We start from the raw sequence: 13,977 nt of genomic DNA on the forward strand, positions 1-13,977 counted from the left end.
TTTGCACTCGCAAAGTCTTTCTGCTTCCTGGAATTATTTCTTAACCGGACCCGATATTATTTCTTAACCAGACCCGATTTCCACAGCTCCCTTCAATCAGCCATTGTTGGGTATGTTTTACGTAGGCTCAAAAAGCTTGTTGTGCTAACTGCCATGCCTAGGAGGAACAGTCCCCAGCAGGTCTGTATAAACCAACATCTGGCAACATTAGAAAGCAGTTACAACGGGCTATTTCTGGGACGTGGTGGCTAATTCAAGGCAACCCTTCCTGAAAGGGGGAAAATGGATTTATCCTTACGAACCTGCCCAAATCCTTCAAGATTAATACAGATAATAGAAGTGAGTGCTGTCAGCTTTTCCCAAATGTGGCTGTCCCTTAACACGAATATAAACTAAGTTGGGAAAATGCTCTCAGATTACAGCTAACTTTGCTCTTTGTGATAATGAGGAAGGGAGAAGCAAACAGGGATTGCAGAACACAGATGACTAATCTCAGTAGTTTCCAATTTTTTCATCCATAAGAAAGGCTCTGGCAGAAAGTGTAAATGAAAAACATCTCCTCCTAACCTTTCCTCAAGCACGCACTTTGAAGTAGCCCAAATGATGCAAGAGAAAGGAAGAGCAAAATAGATAATCATTTAAATGTTCAATATTGCAATATGGTATTATTGGGTTTTTTTTCACTTATTAGAAATCCACTAACATCATTTTCATTATGCTATTAATAATTACTTCCTCTTCAAGATGCATTTAAGATGTAGAATTAGGATTTTAAAAAAATTAGGTAGCATGTGAGTTTCTAATTTTCTTTTTTCTATTAACATTCGGCAGAGAAGCCATATGTTGGACTAATTTTGTATTAAAGAAGACAATGACTTTGGCAAATCTGCCTAGTTTAAAAGAATACAAAACAAATGCAATTACTTACAATGGGAGGTTTCCAATTCAGAGTCAAAGCTTTCCCTTGCAAAACTGGAAAAAAAGCAGAACACCAATAGGGACTTTTCAGCAAGTCATTTGAATCTGGCTTGGAGGTGGTGACGAGTATGGCTGTTGGTATCAGACAGATCTGTGTGAGAAGACGGCAGTGAACACTCCTAGTTCATATCTACTATTTGTTTTACTAAATAAGCATGGTCAAGAACTTGAGTTTAAAAGGCAGTAACAGCCTGTGAGATTAGCTTATGTGTGCAGAGTTGGCCTACAAAATATCGGGTATGTTTGCAATCTAGGTACTTGTTCCAACATTGGGTGTGATTATAGTACATATGTAACACCTATCAGAAGGGTCATTACAGTAACAAATCAAGAACAGTAATTCTTAGGCTTTTTATAAAACAACAAAACCAACCTAACCAAAATCCCAAACTAAAAGGTGCTTCACAGGAGTATATTAGGGTTTTCCGGAGAAACAGAACCAATAGATCTAAATGTATATATAGATCTATCATAAAGAATTGGCTCACGTGATTACGGAGGAGGCTGGCAAGTCCAAAATCTGCAGAGCTGATGTTCCTCCAGTTTGAGTTTGAAGGTCAAAAGCTGCCAAAGAACCAGGAAGAGCTGATGTCACAGTTTGAAGGTCATCAGGCAGGAAGAGCCGATATTTCAGTTGGAAGGCAGAATTCTCTCTTACTTGGGGGAGGGTCAGCCCCCAAAGGGCTAAGTTTAGCTATAGCTTGAATGACTTCTCATGCTGTGGTGGCTTTCTTTCTTTTTCCTTTAACTTGTTGAGCTTGAGCCAGAGTCCTGCAGGATGGAACGTGTTCCCCTATCCTTTGAATCCCCGTGTGTGGCTTCTAGCCCACAGAGGTGCACAAATAGCAAGTCGCTGGTGTGTGCAAGCATGTGATTTGCCGGAGTGTGATGTGCTACGCTGCTGGACTCCTTTAACATTTCACAATATTTGAATGTGGAAATTCATATACCAGTAGTGGCATCTGTTTGCTTTATTATATCGTTTGTTATATAGGCCTGACTCCCCAAATAGATAACCATGGTGTCCTGAAGCGAATATAGGAGATCTGGGTTTGACTTCTGCTTCTGCTACTTAAAGTAGTGTGTGTCCTTTCTGAGATTCAGTTTAATCATCTATAAAATACAAAGATGTTTCCTCCAGAACTATTTTAATGATTAACTGTGACAGACTATATATATTCTCCTTAGGAAACTAAGGAGAATGACAACTATATGCAATGTGGGATCCTTCACTGGATTCTGGAATAGAAAAAGGACATCAGTGGAAAAACTGGTATAATCCAAATAAAGTCTATAGTTTAGTTAATTGTATTGTACCCATGTTGATTTCTCAGTTTTGATAACTGTACCCATGTTGATTTCTTAGTTTTGATAACTGTACTGTACAATTTTGATAATTGTACTAACGGTTTTGATAACTGTACTTAGTTTTGATAACTGTACTATACCTTAACATTGGGGGATGCTAGGGGAAGGGAATATGGAAATTCTTTATACTATTTTTGCAACTATTCTGTAAGTGTGAAATTATCTCAAAACAAAGAATTAAATAAATGAATAAGACAGTTGTAGTTATATTGTTGTCTTTTATTTGTTTACAAAGTGCCACATATCCTTGCAGCTCTTTCCACCAGTAGTACCACTGCCACCCTTCACACTGGGACTAGGCATCACAGTTTCAAATCTGTTCCACACATACCATCTCATGAAATCCTCAGCAATCCTGCAAGATAGTATTCCCATTTCACAGTTGATGAAACAGGCTCAGAGAGGGAAGGGGCTTGCCTGAGGCTGCCCAGATGCTCTTTCCCTCTCTTGTACAGTCACATCAGAAGCCAGTTGGTGAAAGAAAAACTCAGTCTGCTTAACAAAAATCACACACAAGCCAGTGATACTTTATTATACAAGGGAGTTGGCAAAGGACAGATTCATTTTTGTAAAAGAATCCCCACCTAAGATTCCCAGTGATCCATCTGGTGATACAATCAACTTAATAAAACAATAGCTGATATTTACCAACTGCTTGCAATGGGCCAGAGCCATGCAAATCCCACCATGAAAACAGGAATTTTCATTAGGACGCAGACTTAGAAAAGGCCCAGCTTCAAAGATTCTGACTTGCATAGGCTGAGGACTCCCATTTCCAGAATTTCAAAAACCTCCTTTCTTATCTAAGTGAGAGAAAAGAAAAAAAAGTTTAAGATCAAGAAAAGATGGTCTTGGTGAATAAATTCAACCATCTGGAGTCCCTGGTATTTATGCAGCTGTTATGGCCAGAATCAGGAAGAGCAAAACCTGCATTTTATTCAGAGTTGAAATATTTACGTAAGTAAAGGAAGTGGTACTATATAAGACATCAATTTCATTAAGATGTCCTTTTGTTTGTACAGCATTCAACATAAGATCACATAGGAAAATCTTTTTCAAGATATCCAAAGTGTGCCTATAGACTATACACAATATTTTAATGCAGGATAGCTGTTAATAATGACATCATCACAATAAAAATAAGTATGGGTTAAAATGGGTTTTTTGAATACTATATCTCCCTCATTATTATAATTAGAAAACTAGTGATGGTTTACTCAGGTTTAACATTATAACTGAAATAATCAAATATGACCTCATGTGCCTGACATCAAGTTGGTTAAACTAGTTTTAAAAAACCAGTCGGGGGCTTCCCTGGTGGCGCAGTGGTTGAGAGTCCACCTGCCGATGCAGGGGACACGGGTTTGTGCCCCGGTCCGGGAGGATCCCACATGCCACATAGCGGCTGGGCCCGTGAGCCATGGCCGCTGAGCCTGCGCTCCACAGTGGGAGAGGCCACAACAGTGAGAGGCCCGCGTACTGCAAAAAAAACAAAAAACAAAAAACAAAAAACCAGTCAGGGGACTTCCCTGGTGCTGCAGTGGTTAAGAATCTGCCTGCTAATCCAGGGACATGGGTTCGAGCCCTGGTCCGGGAAGATCCCACATGTCACGGAGCAACTGGGCCCATGCGCCACAACTACTGAGCCTGCACTCTAGAGCCCGCAAGCCACAACTACTGATCATTTGTGCCACAACTACTTTAGCCCGTGCACCTAGAGCCCGTGCTCCACAAGAGAAGCCACCGCAATGAGAAGCCCACGCACCGCAACAAAGAGTAGCCCCCGCTCGCCGCAACTAGAGAAAGCCCGCAGGCAGCAACGAAGACCCAACGCAGCCAAAAATTAAAAAAAAAAAAAAAAAAAAAAAAGTCAGTTCAGGAGAGTGTGTGTGTGTGTGTGTGTGTAGGGAAGTGAGAAAATGGTTTTTAGCTTAACTCGCCAGTCAATTATAATCAGGTTTGGTCATTCTGAGGATATAGTTTTATATAGTAAATTAATTCATTCAACATGTTTGGAGGAATGATTGCAAGCTTCTTTGATAGTTACTGCCATGATTTATTTCTGGTTGGTGACTCTCAACCACTGCGCCACCAGGGAAGCCCTTTAATTATTTTTTAAAATCTATTTTTGGCTGCGTTGGGTCTTTGTTGCTGCATGTGGGCTTTCTCCAGTTGCGGCCAGCGGGGGTACTCTTCGTTGTGGTGCACGGGTTTCTCATTGTGGTGGCTTCTCTTGTTGTGGAGAAAGGGCTCTAGGAGTGTGGGCTTCCATAGTTGCAGCATGAGGGCTCAGTAGTTACAGCACGCGGGCCCTAGAGCGCGTGGGCTTCAGTAGTTGTGGTGCACGGGCTCGAGAGCGCAGGCTCAGTAGTTGTGGTGCACGGGCTTAGTTGCTCCACGGCATGTGGGATCTTCCCAGACCAGGGCTTGAACCCGTGTCCCCTGCACTGGCAGGCAGATTCTCAACCACTGTGCCACCAGGGAAGTCCCTCAATTTTTCACATTATGATGATAATGGATTACTTTCATAAATATATAATGAGCTAATGCTGTTCCTATTCAGTATTCAATCGGTTTTAATCTATTGAGACATCAAAAAAATTTCCCCACTCCCCAAAACCAAAATAGCCCTCTAATTTAAGTAAGTGGGTTTTTGGGTACATGGAGATGCAGGCAATGAGGCAAGTTTGTGCTCCCCCACCTCCAAGTACATTTATAAGGATAAAAAGGCAAAGACGATTGTTGTCTCTAAAACAAGGCACAGGGAAATATGCCAAGTCCTCTAGATCTTCCTGTTTCTCAAAGATGCAGTATAGATGTGGTCCCCAGTGGGGCAGAGGCCACTGGTCATTTAATGAAGAAAAGAAGCTGATTCCTATAAAACACATGGAAAGGATACAGTTATGTGTAAGGGGTGAGATGGCCTCTATAATTGTAGTTACTTCAGAATTAAAAGAAATCATTTCAAAGGTCAGAATGTGCTGGTTCCCCATGTCAAAGACTTTACTGCTGTGTTTGAACTCAGATTGAAAAAAAAAAAAGATTAAAGGCAATTGCTGGATTGCTAGTTACATGGTACCTCGGGAATGTCCATCATCCTTCTCAACTTCTGATCTCTCCAATTCCAGTCAAAAACCAGAAACTTTAAGGGGTTCAAATTAAGGCCACCTGAAAGAGACAGGGAGAGAGTTGCTACATTAAAGAATTTATGACATAAGCTTATTAAAATGATTTTTTATTCCTCTGGTTGCTTTTTTGCCTCATTTGCTCTTTTCTCCCCCAGCAACTAATCTCTGCACGTTAAGTGCTGTCCCTGTCTGATGGAAAACAAATGCAGCACTCAGAGACTTACTCTCCTTACAGTCTTATCACTGATTCTCAGGGAAGCAGGGAAGCTGCTCTTGCTAAGCTCGTGAAATGCTCAAGTTCTGGCAAAGAATCAATCCCAAGCCTCCATTTCATGAAGCCCCAGAGGGTAAAGTGTCATTCCCGACAGGGATTTGATAAGACATATCCTGCAGTTTGGGATAGTGACCCTTCAGAGGAGTTGAGTCCAATAGAGTCTGCATGACTCTGAAGAGGTGAGTCGGCAGAAGGACGAGGACGGGGTTGGGAGGTTAAATTCAGGCAAAAAAGAAAGTTAAGATGAATGGGCTCTATTCAAAGCCCGCTATCCTTTGAGGAGACTGGTAAACCACTTAAGGACTCATTCCTGCTGTCTTCCTGTGTATCTAGAGACAATTATGGAGTGTGGGGCTGGAGGGGACCTTAGGGGTTGTCTGTTCCTCAGAGGTCTCAGAGTTGGGCAGTTGGTTTTTTCCACTCCACACGTTCTGCCCACTGCCCCAAGCTATCACACCTGGAAACATAATGAAGCCTTCCTTTATCCTGCAGCACTTCCCCTCAATATTGGTTATTTCAATAATTTCCCCTCTGCCCTAAAGACTTTTTCATGCTTCTTATAACTACGATGCCTCTTATTTAGAACTCTCTCTGTAATTAAAAATGATGGAAATTAAGAAAGACAATGGGTTGATAGTGTTCCCTTAAAAATAACTGACTGCTGGGCTTCCCTGGTGGCGCAGTGGTTGACAGTCTGCCTGCCAATGCAGGGGACACGGGTTCGTGCCCCGGTCCGGGAAGATCCCACATGCCGCGGAGCGGCTGGGCCCGTGAGCCATGGCCACTGAGCCTGCGCATCCGGAGCCTGTGCTCCGCAACAGAAGAGACCACAACAGTGAGAGGCCCACGTACTGCAAAAAACCCCCAAAAAACCAAAAAAACAAAACAAAAAAAATAATTGACTGCTGATGGGACAGCAAATAGGTACAGGCTCTCTGGAAGGCAACTGGACATTATATAATAGGAGCTTTAAAATGCTTACTGTTTGATAAAATAATTCTCCTTCTCTGACATACCCCAATAAAACACCAGAAACTTACACATAGTTACTTATAAAGATGATCACTGTGTATTACTTATAATAGCAAAACAAATTAGAAAAAACCCAAATATCCTACCATAATAGAATTGCTAAACACCAATATAACTTGGGGTCAATATCCAAAATATATAAAGAACTCGTACAACTCAAGGGCAAAAAAACAAATGACTTGATTTAAAAATGGGTGCAGGAACTGAATATACAGTTTTTCCAAAGGAGACATCCAAATAGCCAATAAGTACATGAAAAGGAGCTCAACATCACTAATCATCAGGGAAACACAAATCAAAACCACAATGAGCTATCGCCTCATACCTGTTAGAATGACTGTTATCAAAAAGACAGGAGATAACAAGTACAGGCAAGGTTGTGGAGAAAAAGGAACTGTGTACTGCTGGTGGGATTGTAAATTTGTTCAGTCATTATGGAAAACAGTATAGAGGTTTCTCTAAAAATTAAAAATAGAACTACCCTATGACCCAGCAACTCCACTTCTGGGTATATATCCAAAGGAAATGAAATCACTGTCTTGAAAAGATATCTGTACCTCCCATGTTCACTGCTACATTAATTCCAAAAGCCAAGATTTGGAAACAACCTAAGTGTCCATTGACAAATGAATATATAGAGAATGTGTCACACACACACACACACACACACACACACACACACACAATATTATTCAGCCATAAAAAAGAAGAAAATCCTGCCACTTGTGACAACATGGAGGGAACTTGACAGCATTATACTAAGTGAAATAAGTCAGATAGAGAAAGACAAATAGTGTATGATCTTACATATATGTGGAATCTAAAAAAAACCCAAAAAACAAAAATGAACTCATAGGGCTTCCCTGGTGGCGCAGTGGTTGAGAGTTCGCCTGCCGATGCAGAGGACGCGGGTTCGTGCCCCGGTCTGGGAGGATCCCACGTGCCACGGAGCGGCTGGGCCTGTGAGCCATGGCTGCTGAGCCTGCGCATCCAGAGCCTGTGCTCCGCAACGGGAGAGGCCACAACAGTGAGAGGCCCGCGTATCACAAAAAAAAAAAAAAAAAAAAGAACTCATAGGTACAGAGAATAGATTGGTGCTGGGTGCCAGAGGTAAGAGGTGGGGGAAATAGATGAAGGTGGTCAAAAGGTAAAAACTTCCAGTTATCAGATAAATAAGTGCTGGGGATGTAAAGTACAGCATGGTGAGTATAGTTAACAATACTGAACTGTATATGTGAAAGTTGCTAAGAGAGTAGATCCTAAAAGTTCTCATGACAAGAAAAAAAACTGTAACGATATGAAGTGACTGATGTTAACTAAACGTACTGTAGTAATCACTTTACACATCACATATACCAAATCATGTTGTACACCTTGGCCAATACAATGTTATATGTCAATTATATCTCAACAAAACTGGAAAAAAACTCAATAGAATATTATGCAGCCATTAAAAATGAAAAATTAAAACTATTTCATGACAAGCCAAGTTCTCATGAGATATATTAAGTAGAGAAGACAGGTTATAAAGTTATGATATGCAGTATGATCTCCATTTATAAAAAATATAGATAAATGCTTAGAAAAAAGACTGAAAGGAAATATATTTAATATTAAGTAACAAGACCTTACCTCTAAAGTGACTTATTTTCTTTTCTGTACCTTTTTGCATTTTACAAAGGCTCTTATAATTAGAAAATCCCTTTCCTTATTAAATAAAACAATACAATTCTGTCTGTAAGTGTACTGATCCCTATGTTATGGAATATCTTTTGATGTTTGGAAACTCTCCTTAATATATCATATATATAAACATGTTAAGTCATAAACAGCTACATAAAATGAGTTATGTGCCATTTGTCTTGCTTTGTTAGACTTTCAGTTTTTGGAGTGCTGAAATTGTTCTCTTTAAACACTTTGTATGTAGCCTAACATCTGTAGTCAATGAATATTAAACCATTCATCCAATCAGAATCAGAAGAGTTATTTTCATTAGTCTTATAAGTAAATCAACAGCTCCTTAAATGATTTTTCCACTCCTTAGATGAAATAAGCTTTCACAGTGAGTTTTCACAACTCTGTAGAAATATAATTTCAACAGTCTGGACAACTTCGTTTTCTCTCTCTCTCTTTTAAATATTAAATATGGAGAAGAGTGGCCCTGTTGCCTGGGGGACCTGGCGACATACACAAAACATGTGGAATCCAGGAAGGGGAGAGGTGAGTCTTTGGCTAAGAGCCGTGGGAGAGGGTAGGCACGTCCCTGGCCTCTCCAGCTGCACAGCCAATCTCTCCCACCTCCGCGTCTCATAGATGGACTATGAGCACCTCTCATCTGCTCCTTCGCTTTCAACAACCTCCTAGGGCCACAGGACAAAAATCCAGCCAATCATTGTGCAAGGGCCTTCCTCCAAAATCTGACTGTCTTTCCAACTGAAGCACAGGCTACCACAGCCCACGAAGTCTCCAACCAAGAAAGGTGGTCTCTTTAATAAAAGTAATAACTGTATTTGTTGAGTTCTTAAGGTGTAACACTCACTGTGTTTAGCTTTTTATTGGCATAACAATCCTTTGAGGTAGGTGCTATTACTATCTCTGTCATTCAGATAAAGAAAGTTTTAGAAAGGTTAAGAAACTTGCCAAGTCACAGAGCTGGTAAGCTGCTGGACCTGGGATTTGCATCCATAGATTTGAGTCTGTAATAGGGGCTCTTAACCTCAACACGTATTGACTACTTATTGTCTCCTTTGGATATACCCCATGTATCTGCCTGCCTGCTTTTTTTTTTTTTTTTTTTTTGCTGTACGCGGGCCTCTCACTGTTGTGGCCTCTCCCGTTGCAGAGCACAGGCTCCAGACGCGCAGGCTCAGCGGCCATGGCTCACGGGCCCAGCCGCTCCGCGGCATGTGGGACCTTCCCGGACCGGGGCACGAACCTGCATCCCCTGCATCAGCAGGCTGACTCTCAACTACTGTGCCACCAGGGAAGCCCTGCCTGCCTGCTTTTGATTCATCTGTTGTCCCATTCCTGAATGCTTTTCTCACATCTCCATACTTTGAAGATCCTATTTTAATCCTACCCATACTTCAAAGATCAGTTAAAGATCCTTTCCTCTGTAAAGCCTTCCCTGCAGATTCAGCCACCATAACAATCTCTCCCTCATTTCAACTCCTATAGGACTTAGAAGTGCTTGTTTGGACCTTGGCATTTACTGCCTCATGTCGTCAGTCTCATCCTATGCACATTTATCTCTTCAACTGGATCAGGAGCTCCTGGAGGGGGAAAGGCTCTGGAACCAGGAAGGCCTAGAATGAGAGATCTTGGGAGGGGCTACGTGACCCTCCAAGATTCAGTTTTCTCTCGTAAGAAATAAGAATGCTAGCCTGCAAGGATTCTATGAGTACTAAATGAGATATGTGAGGGTGTCTAGCACAGCACTGAGTACAAGTAGGAACTCAAAAAATATTTGTTTCCCTTCCTTGCCTGGGGCCACCAAGTTTGCTACTTCCTTGTAATTGCACAGACCTCTGCATATAGTGGGTTCACTTACCCAACGTTTTCACCTGGAAAGAAACACTAGTATTTTTAGCTCTTGTTTGCTTCCTTGCAAATGACCATCTCTATACTGAGATACTATATTGATGAACACATTACTTTTAGATACGTAAAAATCCAGCAATAGCTCCAGGCAGTTATAAAATAAAGTTGTTAAACAAGTAATTTGGAAATGAGTATTTAAAAGAAATCTTTAATCTGTCTGGCAGGTAGAACATGTACTAAGATCATCAGCAGGTCAGCAGGTTTTTAGGCTACCGGCTTTGAGAAAGTCAACAAACTATAAAAACCCACCGGTGGATGCTGTCTGGAATACTTTCTGGGTAAAGCACTAAAAGAGAAACACATTCGCGAGAAGTGTTCTAGAATGCTTGTATTTCATCCATAGAAACTGCATTTTTGTTTCAACTTATCTTCTATACCAGCCCTCAATTGGAATGGGAGTCTTGGGGAGCTGAGACTCAATTAAGTGAGAAGGAAATATTCAGCACATTCAGCTATACAAATTCCAGAGGCTGCAAATCGGTGGAATAGATTGTGGACCCACTAAACTGCTTAAAGCAACTGGAATTTGAATGTATTTAGATGGGCATAGGTACCGCAGTTTGCCACAGTCCTTATCATTCCCTATTGTACTACACCTGCTGGCTGGCTTTAGAGACTAAAGGCTAAGTTTCCAACTCCTGAATTAACACAGAGGTCTGATTTCACTACATCACACATGTGGTTTCCCAAACTCACATGGGGGTTAGGCAAACACTCAGCTCTGAGTAGGAGTATCACTACCTCTTTTCATACCTTGTTTAATGAGTTCTTTAATCCTCCCTGGAGTTCCTACACCCAGGTGTACCACACGCTTCTCCAGCAATTTTACCTGCTCCTGGACCTATTCCAAAATGGAAGAGAACAAAGAAAAGAAGAGTCATTGGAAAGTTCAATCATAGTCCAATTTAGAGCATTTAATCTAAAAGCTAAGAAAGTAAAAAAGCAAATGGGGCTACTCTTGTTTAGGGTCAACTTCCAGGGCAAAGAAGGTTAACATCAAGACAGAAGAGCATCTCCCTGGAAAACTGGTTAAGTCTCCAAAGAGTCCAGGGCTCAAACCTCAGCTTCTGTACGGAAACCTCAGAGCACAGAGGAGTAGTGACTGTTGTGGGAGCAGAGGCAGGGAACGCAAAGAAAATTGGAACGGTCATTCAGTATGTTACAAAAGGAAGGCACCAAAGAACATGCTTCCTAAGGAGATACGGAAAAGAGGCTGAAGTGAAACAACTGAGGTCTGGAAGTGGCCCTTAAGGATCACTTCCACCCCCGACTAGGAACCACAGGCCCTTGCTTACCTTTATGTGTTTTGCGAATAATTTCATGACTTTGCTGTCTCCTCTGAATGCGGTCATTGACCTGATGAAAAGCAATAGATTTACGCAGAAGAAAAATCATTCATTCAGGGCCATGTGGACCACTTATTACATCTTAAGTATTACACCATATTTTTTCAAAATATTATGCACATTTATGTGTGTCTATATGTACATATGTATGTGGATAGATACGCACACACAAAATTCTGATTTTCAGGTTAGTCCATCTCTGGAATGAAAGTGGGGTGGCCTTTAATCAGGCATGCATCTGGGTTGGCTTCTAAGTCTCAGGCACACGGTTCACTTTACTTAGGTTTCCTTGATTATTGAAACATGTGGATTTGCCCTTCACTTGTGTTAAAATGAAAACCACAGTCCCAAAATGGTGTCACTCATGCTTAAAGCCCATGATACCGAAACCCAGATTTAATACTTCATCTAATTGCAGTTTCAACTTTTCTGAGAAACGTAATCTTAATCAACCAGTCTGGAATCTCTGGTCAAGCACCAGTAAGGTAATCAGTCCTGTGGGTCCTTTCCATACCAGAGAGGAACATAAAACCCTTGCCATTTCCTTCCCCCACAAAAGATGTCCTGGCCTAAAAAGTAGTCTTTCTTTTCTTTTGTTAATGGCTCCATTGCTCCACCCTTTTTCCTTTTTTTTCTGGCTGCACTGTGCAGCATGTGGGATCTTAGTTCCCAACCAGGGATTGAACCTGTGCCCCCTGCATTGGGAGCGCAGAGTCTTAACCACTGGCCTGCCAGGGAAGTCCCTCCACCCTTTCTCCTATTAAAAACTTTCATTTTGCACAACCCCTCGGAGTGCCCTTCTAGTTGCTGGCTGGGTGTTGCCTGATTTATGAATCGTTGAGTTAAGCCAATGTGATCTTCAAATTTACTTGGTTGAATTTTGTTTTTTAACACCTGTAATACAAAAGTTCTGTATTTTAGGTCCCTGGCAGAGAATTTATCTTCAAACTCTGCAGTATAGTTCTCATAAAAAATTTGTTTGTGATAAATATCTTAGCAGTGATGTCAGCCTGTGCTCTACAGAGCCCAAGGGCATGTACGAAGGTCTGTGTGTGGCTGCCCTGCAGGGACAGGGATAAGCTAGCAGGGAGAAGCAGGAGGGCTTATGTCCTGCATTCAGAGCAGCCCTCCTACTTTTATGGACTTTGCAGAGTGAGCTTATCTGTAAAATCTTATATGTGGAAATGTTTCGGGTATAAATGGGTATAAAAGAACAATCTTCTAGTTGATGTTTGGGAATAGAATATGGGAATACTGCTCGGAATATTACTTTCCTTTATATATCATTAATATACTTGAGAAATATTACCAACCAGTAGGAATAAATGAATTTACAAAATAGTGACTCGTGCTACACACGTTCTGTTGCACTTGAGTCTGTACTTACACATGAGCTTTCTCCATGGCGAGGTTAACTAAGAAGACAATTTAGGGGACATATTTAACATAACTCATGGTTCTCAAGAGAACAGATATTCTTACAAAAGTTAGAATTATTCAATATTAGCCTTTATGAATAGGGTTTGTTATGCCTGCTCAGAAATCACCTTCTGCAAATCACCTAACCTTGAAATGGATCATAATATTACTGAAGACATAAAGAAACACTGAGAGTTGGCAAATGAAGTACGACAACATAGTCCTTCTATGCCCATCAGAAAGGCATTTATGTTCAGTAAAAACTCAAATCAATGTGACAACTTGTTTTTAAGAGGCCACCTCCAGGCCACCTTCTTTGCCTTTAGTGTTTGAATCTGAAATGAGTTCTGTGGGTAGTCTTTAAAACACTGACATGTCAATGTGAATTCTTATGATTTCAGAACCAGCAGTTCAGAACCAGGCTACCCAGAAGCAGTTGGAGTCTTGCAGATCAATTATGTTTGGAGCAGAAATAGTTAAAAGAAACACTTTCGTTTTACTGAAAGGGTGTGTGATACAATTTAAGGTGTGTGCCTAGCAGGAAGGATCTGAAGGACGATTAACAAAGCTTAAAAAACGACTTTTCTAAATTCATGGTCAGATTAGCTCCTTTAGAAAAATAGATGCTAAATAACTACCGAGAGTCTACTTTGCACAGTAATCTATTTGATCAAGTTCCTTTTTCTTTAGGACTTGGATTTTCTTGTTTTGTCTCTGGTCAAAGCCCGGTGCAGAGCCTGGCCCTGGGAGAGGGTGAGTCCCAGGAAATCCCATTTTACTCTGACAGCTCTTCTCTGAAAGCTGAACGCTACTACGGATCCAGTGGAAGCCT

The 13,977-nt window shown here is 41.1% G+C and overlaps 1 protein-coding gene across 2 annotated transcripts in view; it reads right to left on the reverse strand.

The window, feature by feature from the left end:
• Positions 1-2,852: 2,852 nt before the first annotated feature.
• Positions 2,853-13,977, reverse strand: part of CMSS1 (cms1 ribosomal small subunit homolog) — a 396,523-nt gene continuing 385,398 nt past the window's right edge. For both annotated transcript variants that reach the window (XM_079704181.1, XM_079704182.1), the window contains exons 7-10: positions 11,676-11,736; positions 11,134-11,221; positions 5,426-5,514; positions 2,853-3,149 (exon numbers count right to left, since the gene is read on the reverse strand). In XM_079704181.1, coding sequence (XP_079560307.1) covers positions 3,066-3,149; positions 5,426-5,514; positions 11,134-11,221; positions 11,676-11,736 — 322 coding nt within the window. In that variant the 3' untranslated portion in view covers positions 2,853-3,065. The remainder of the gene's footprint in view (positions 3,150-5,425; positions 5,515-11,133; positions 11,222-11,675; positions 11,737-13,977) is intronic.

This window comes from Hyperoodon ampullatus (assembly GCF_949752795.1).
Source record: "Hyperoodon ampullatus genome assembly, chromosome: 5".
In the NCBI taxonomy this organism is placed as follows: Eukaryota; Metazoa; Chordata; class Mammalia; order Artiodactyla; family Ziphiidae; genus Hyperoodon; species Hyperoodon ampullatus.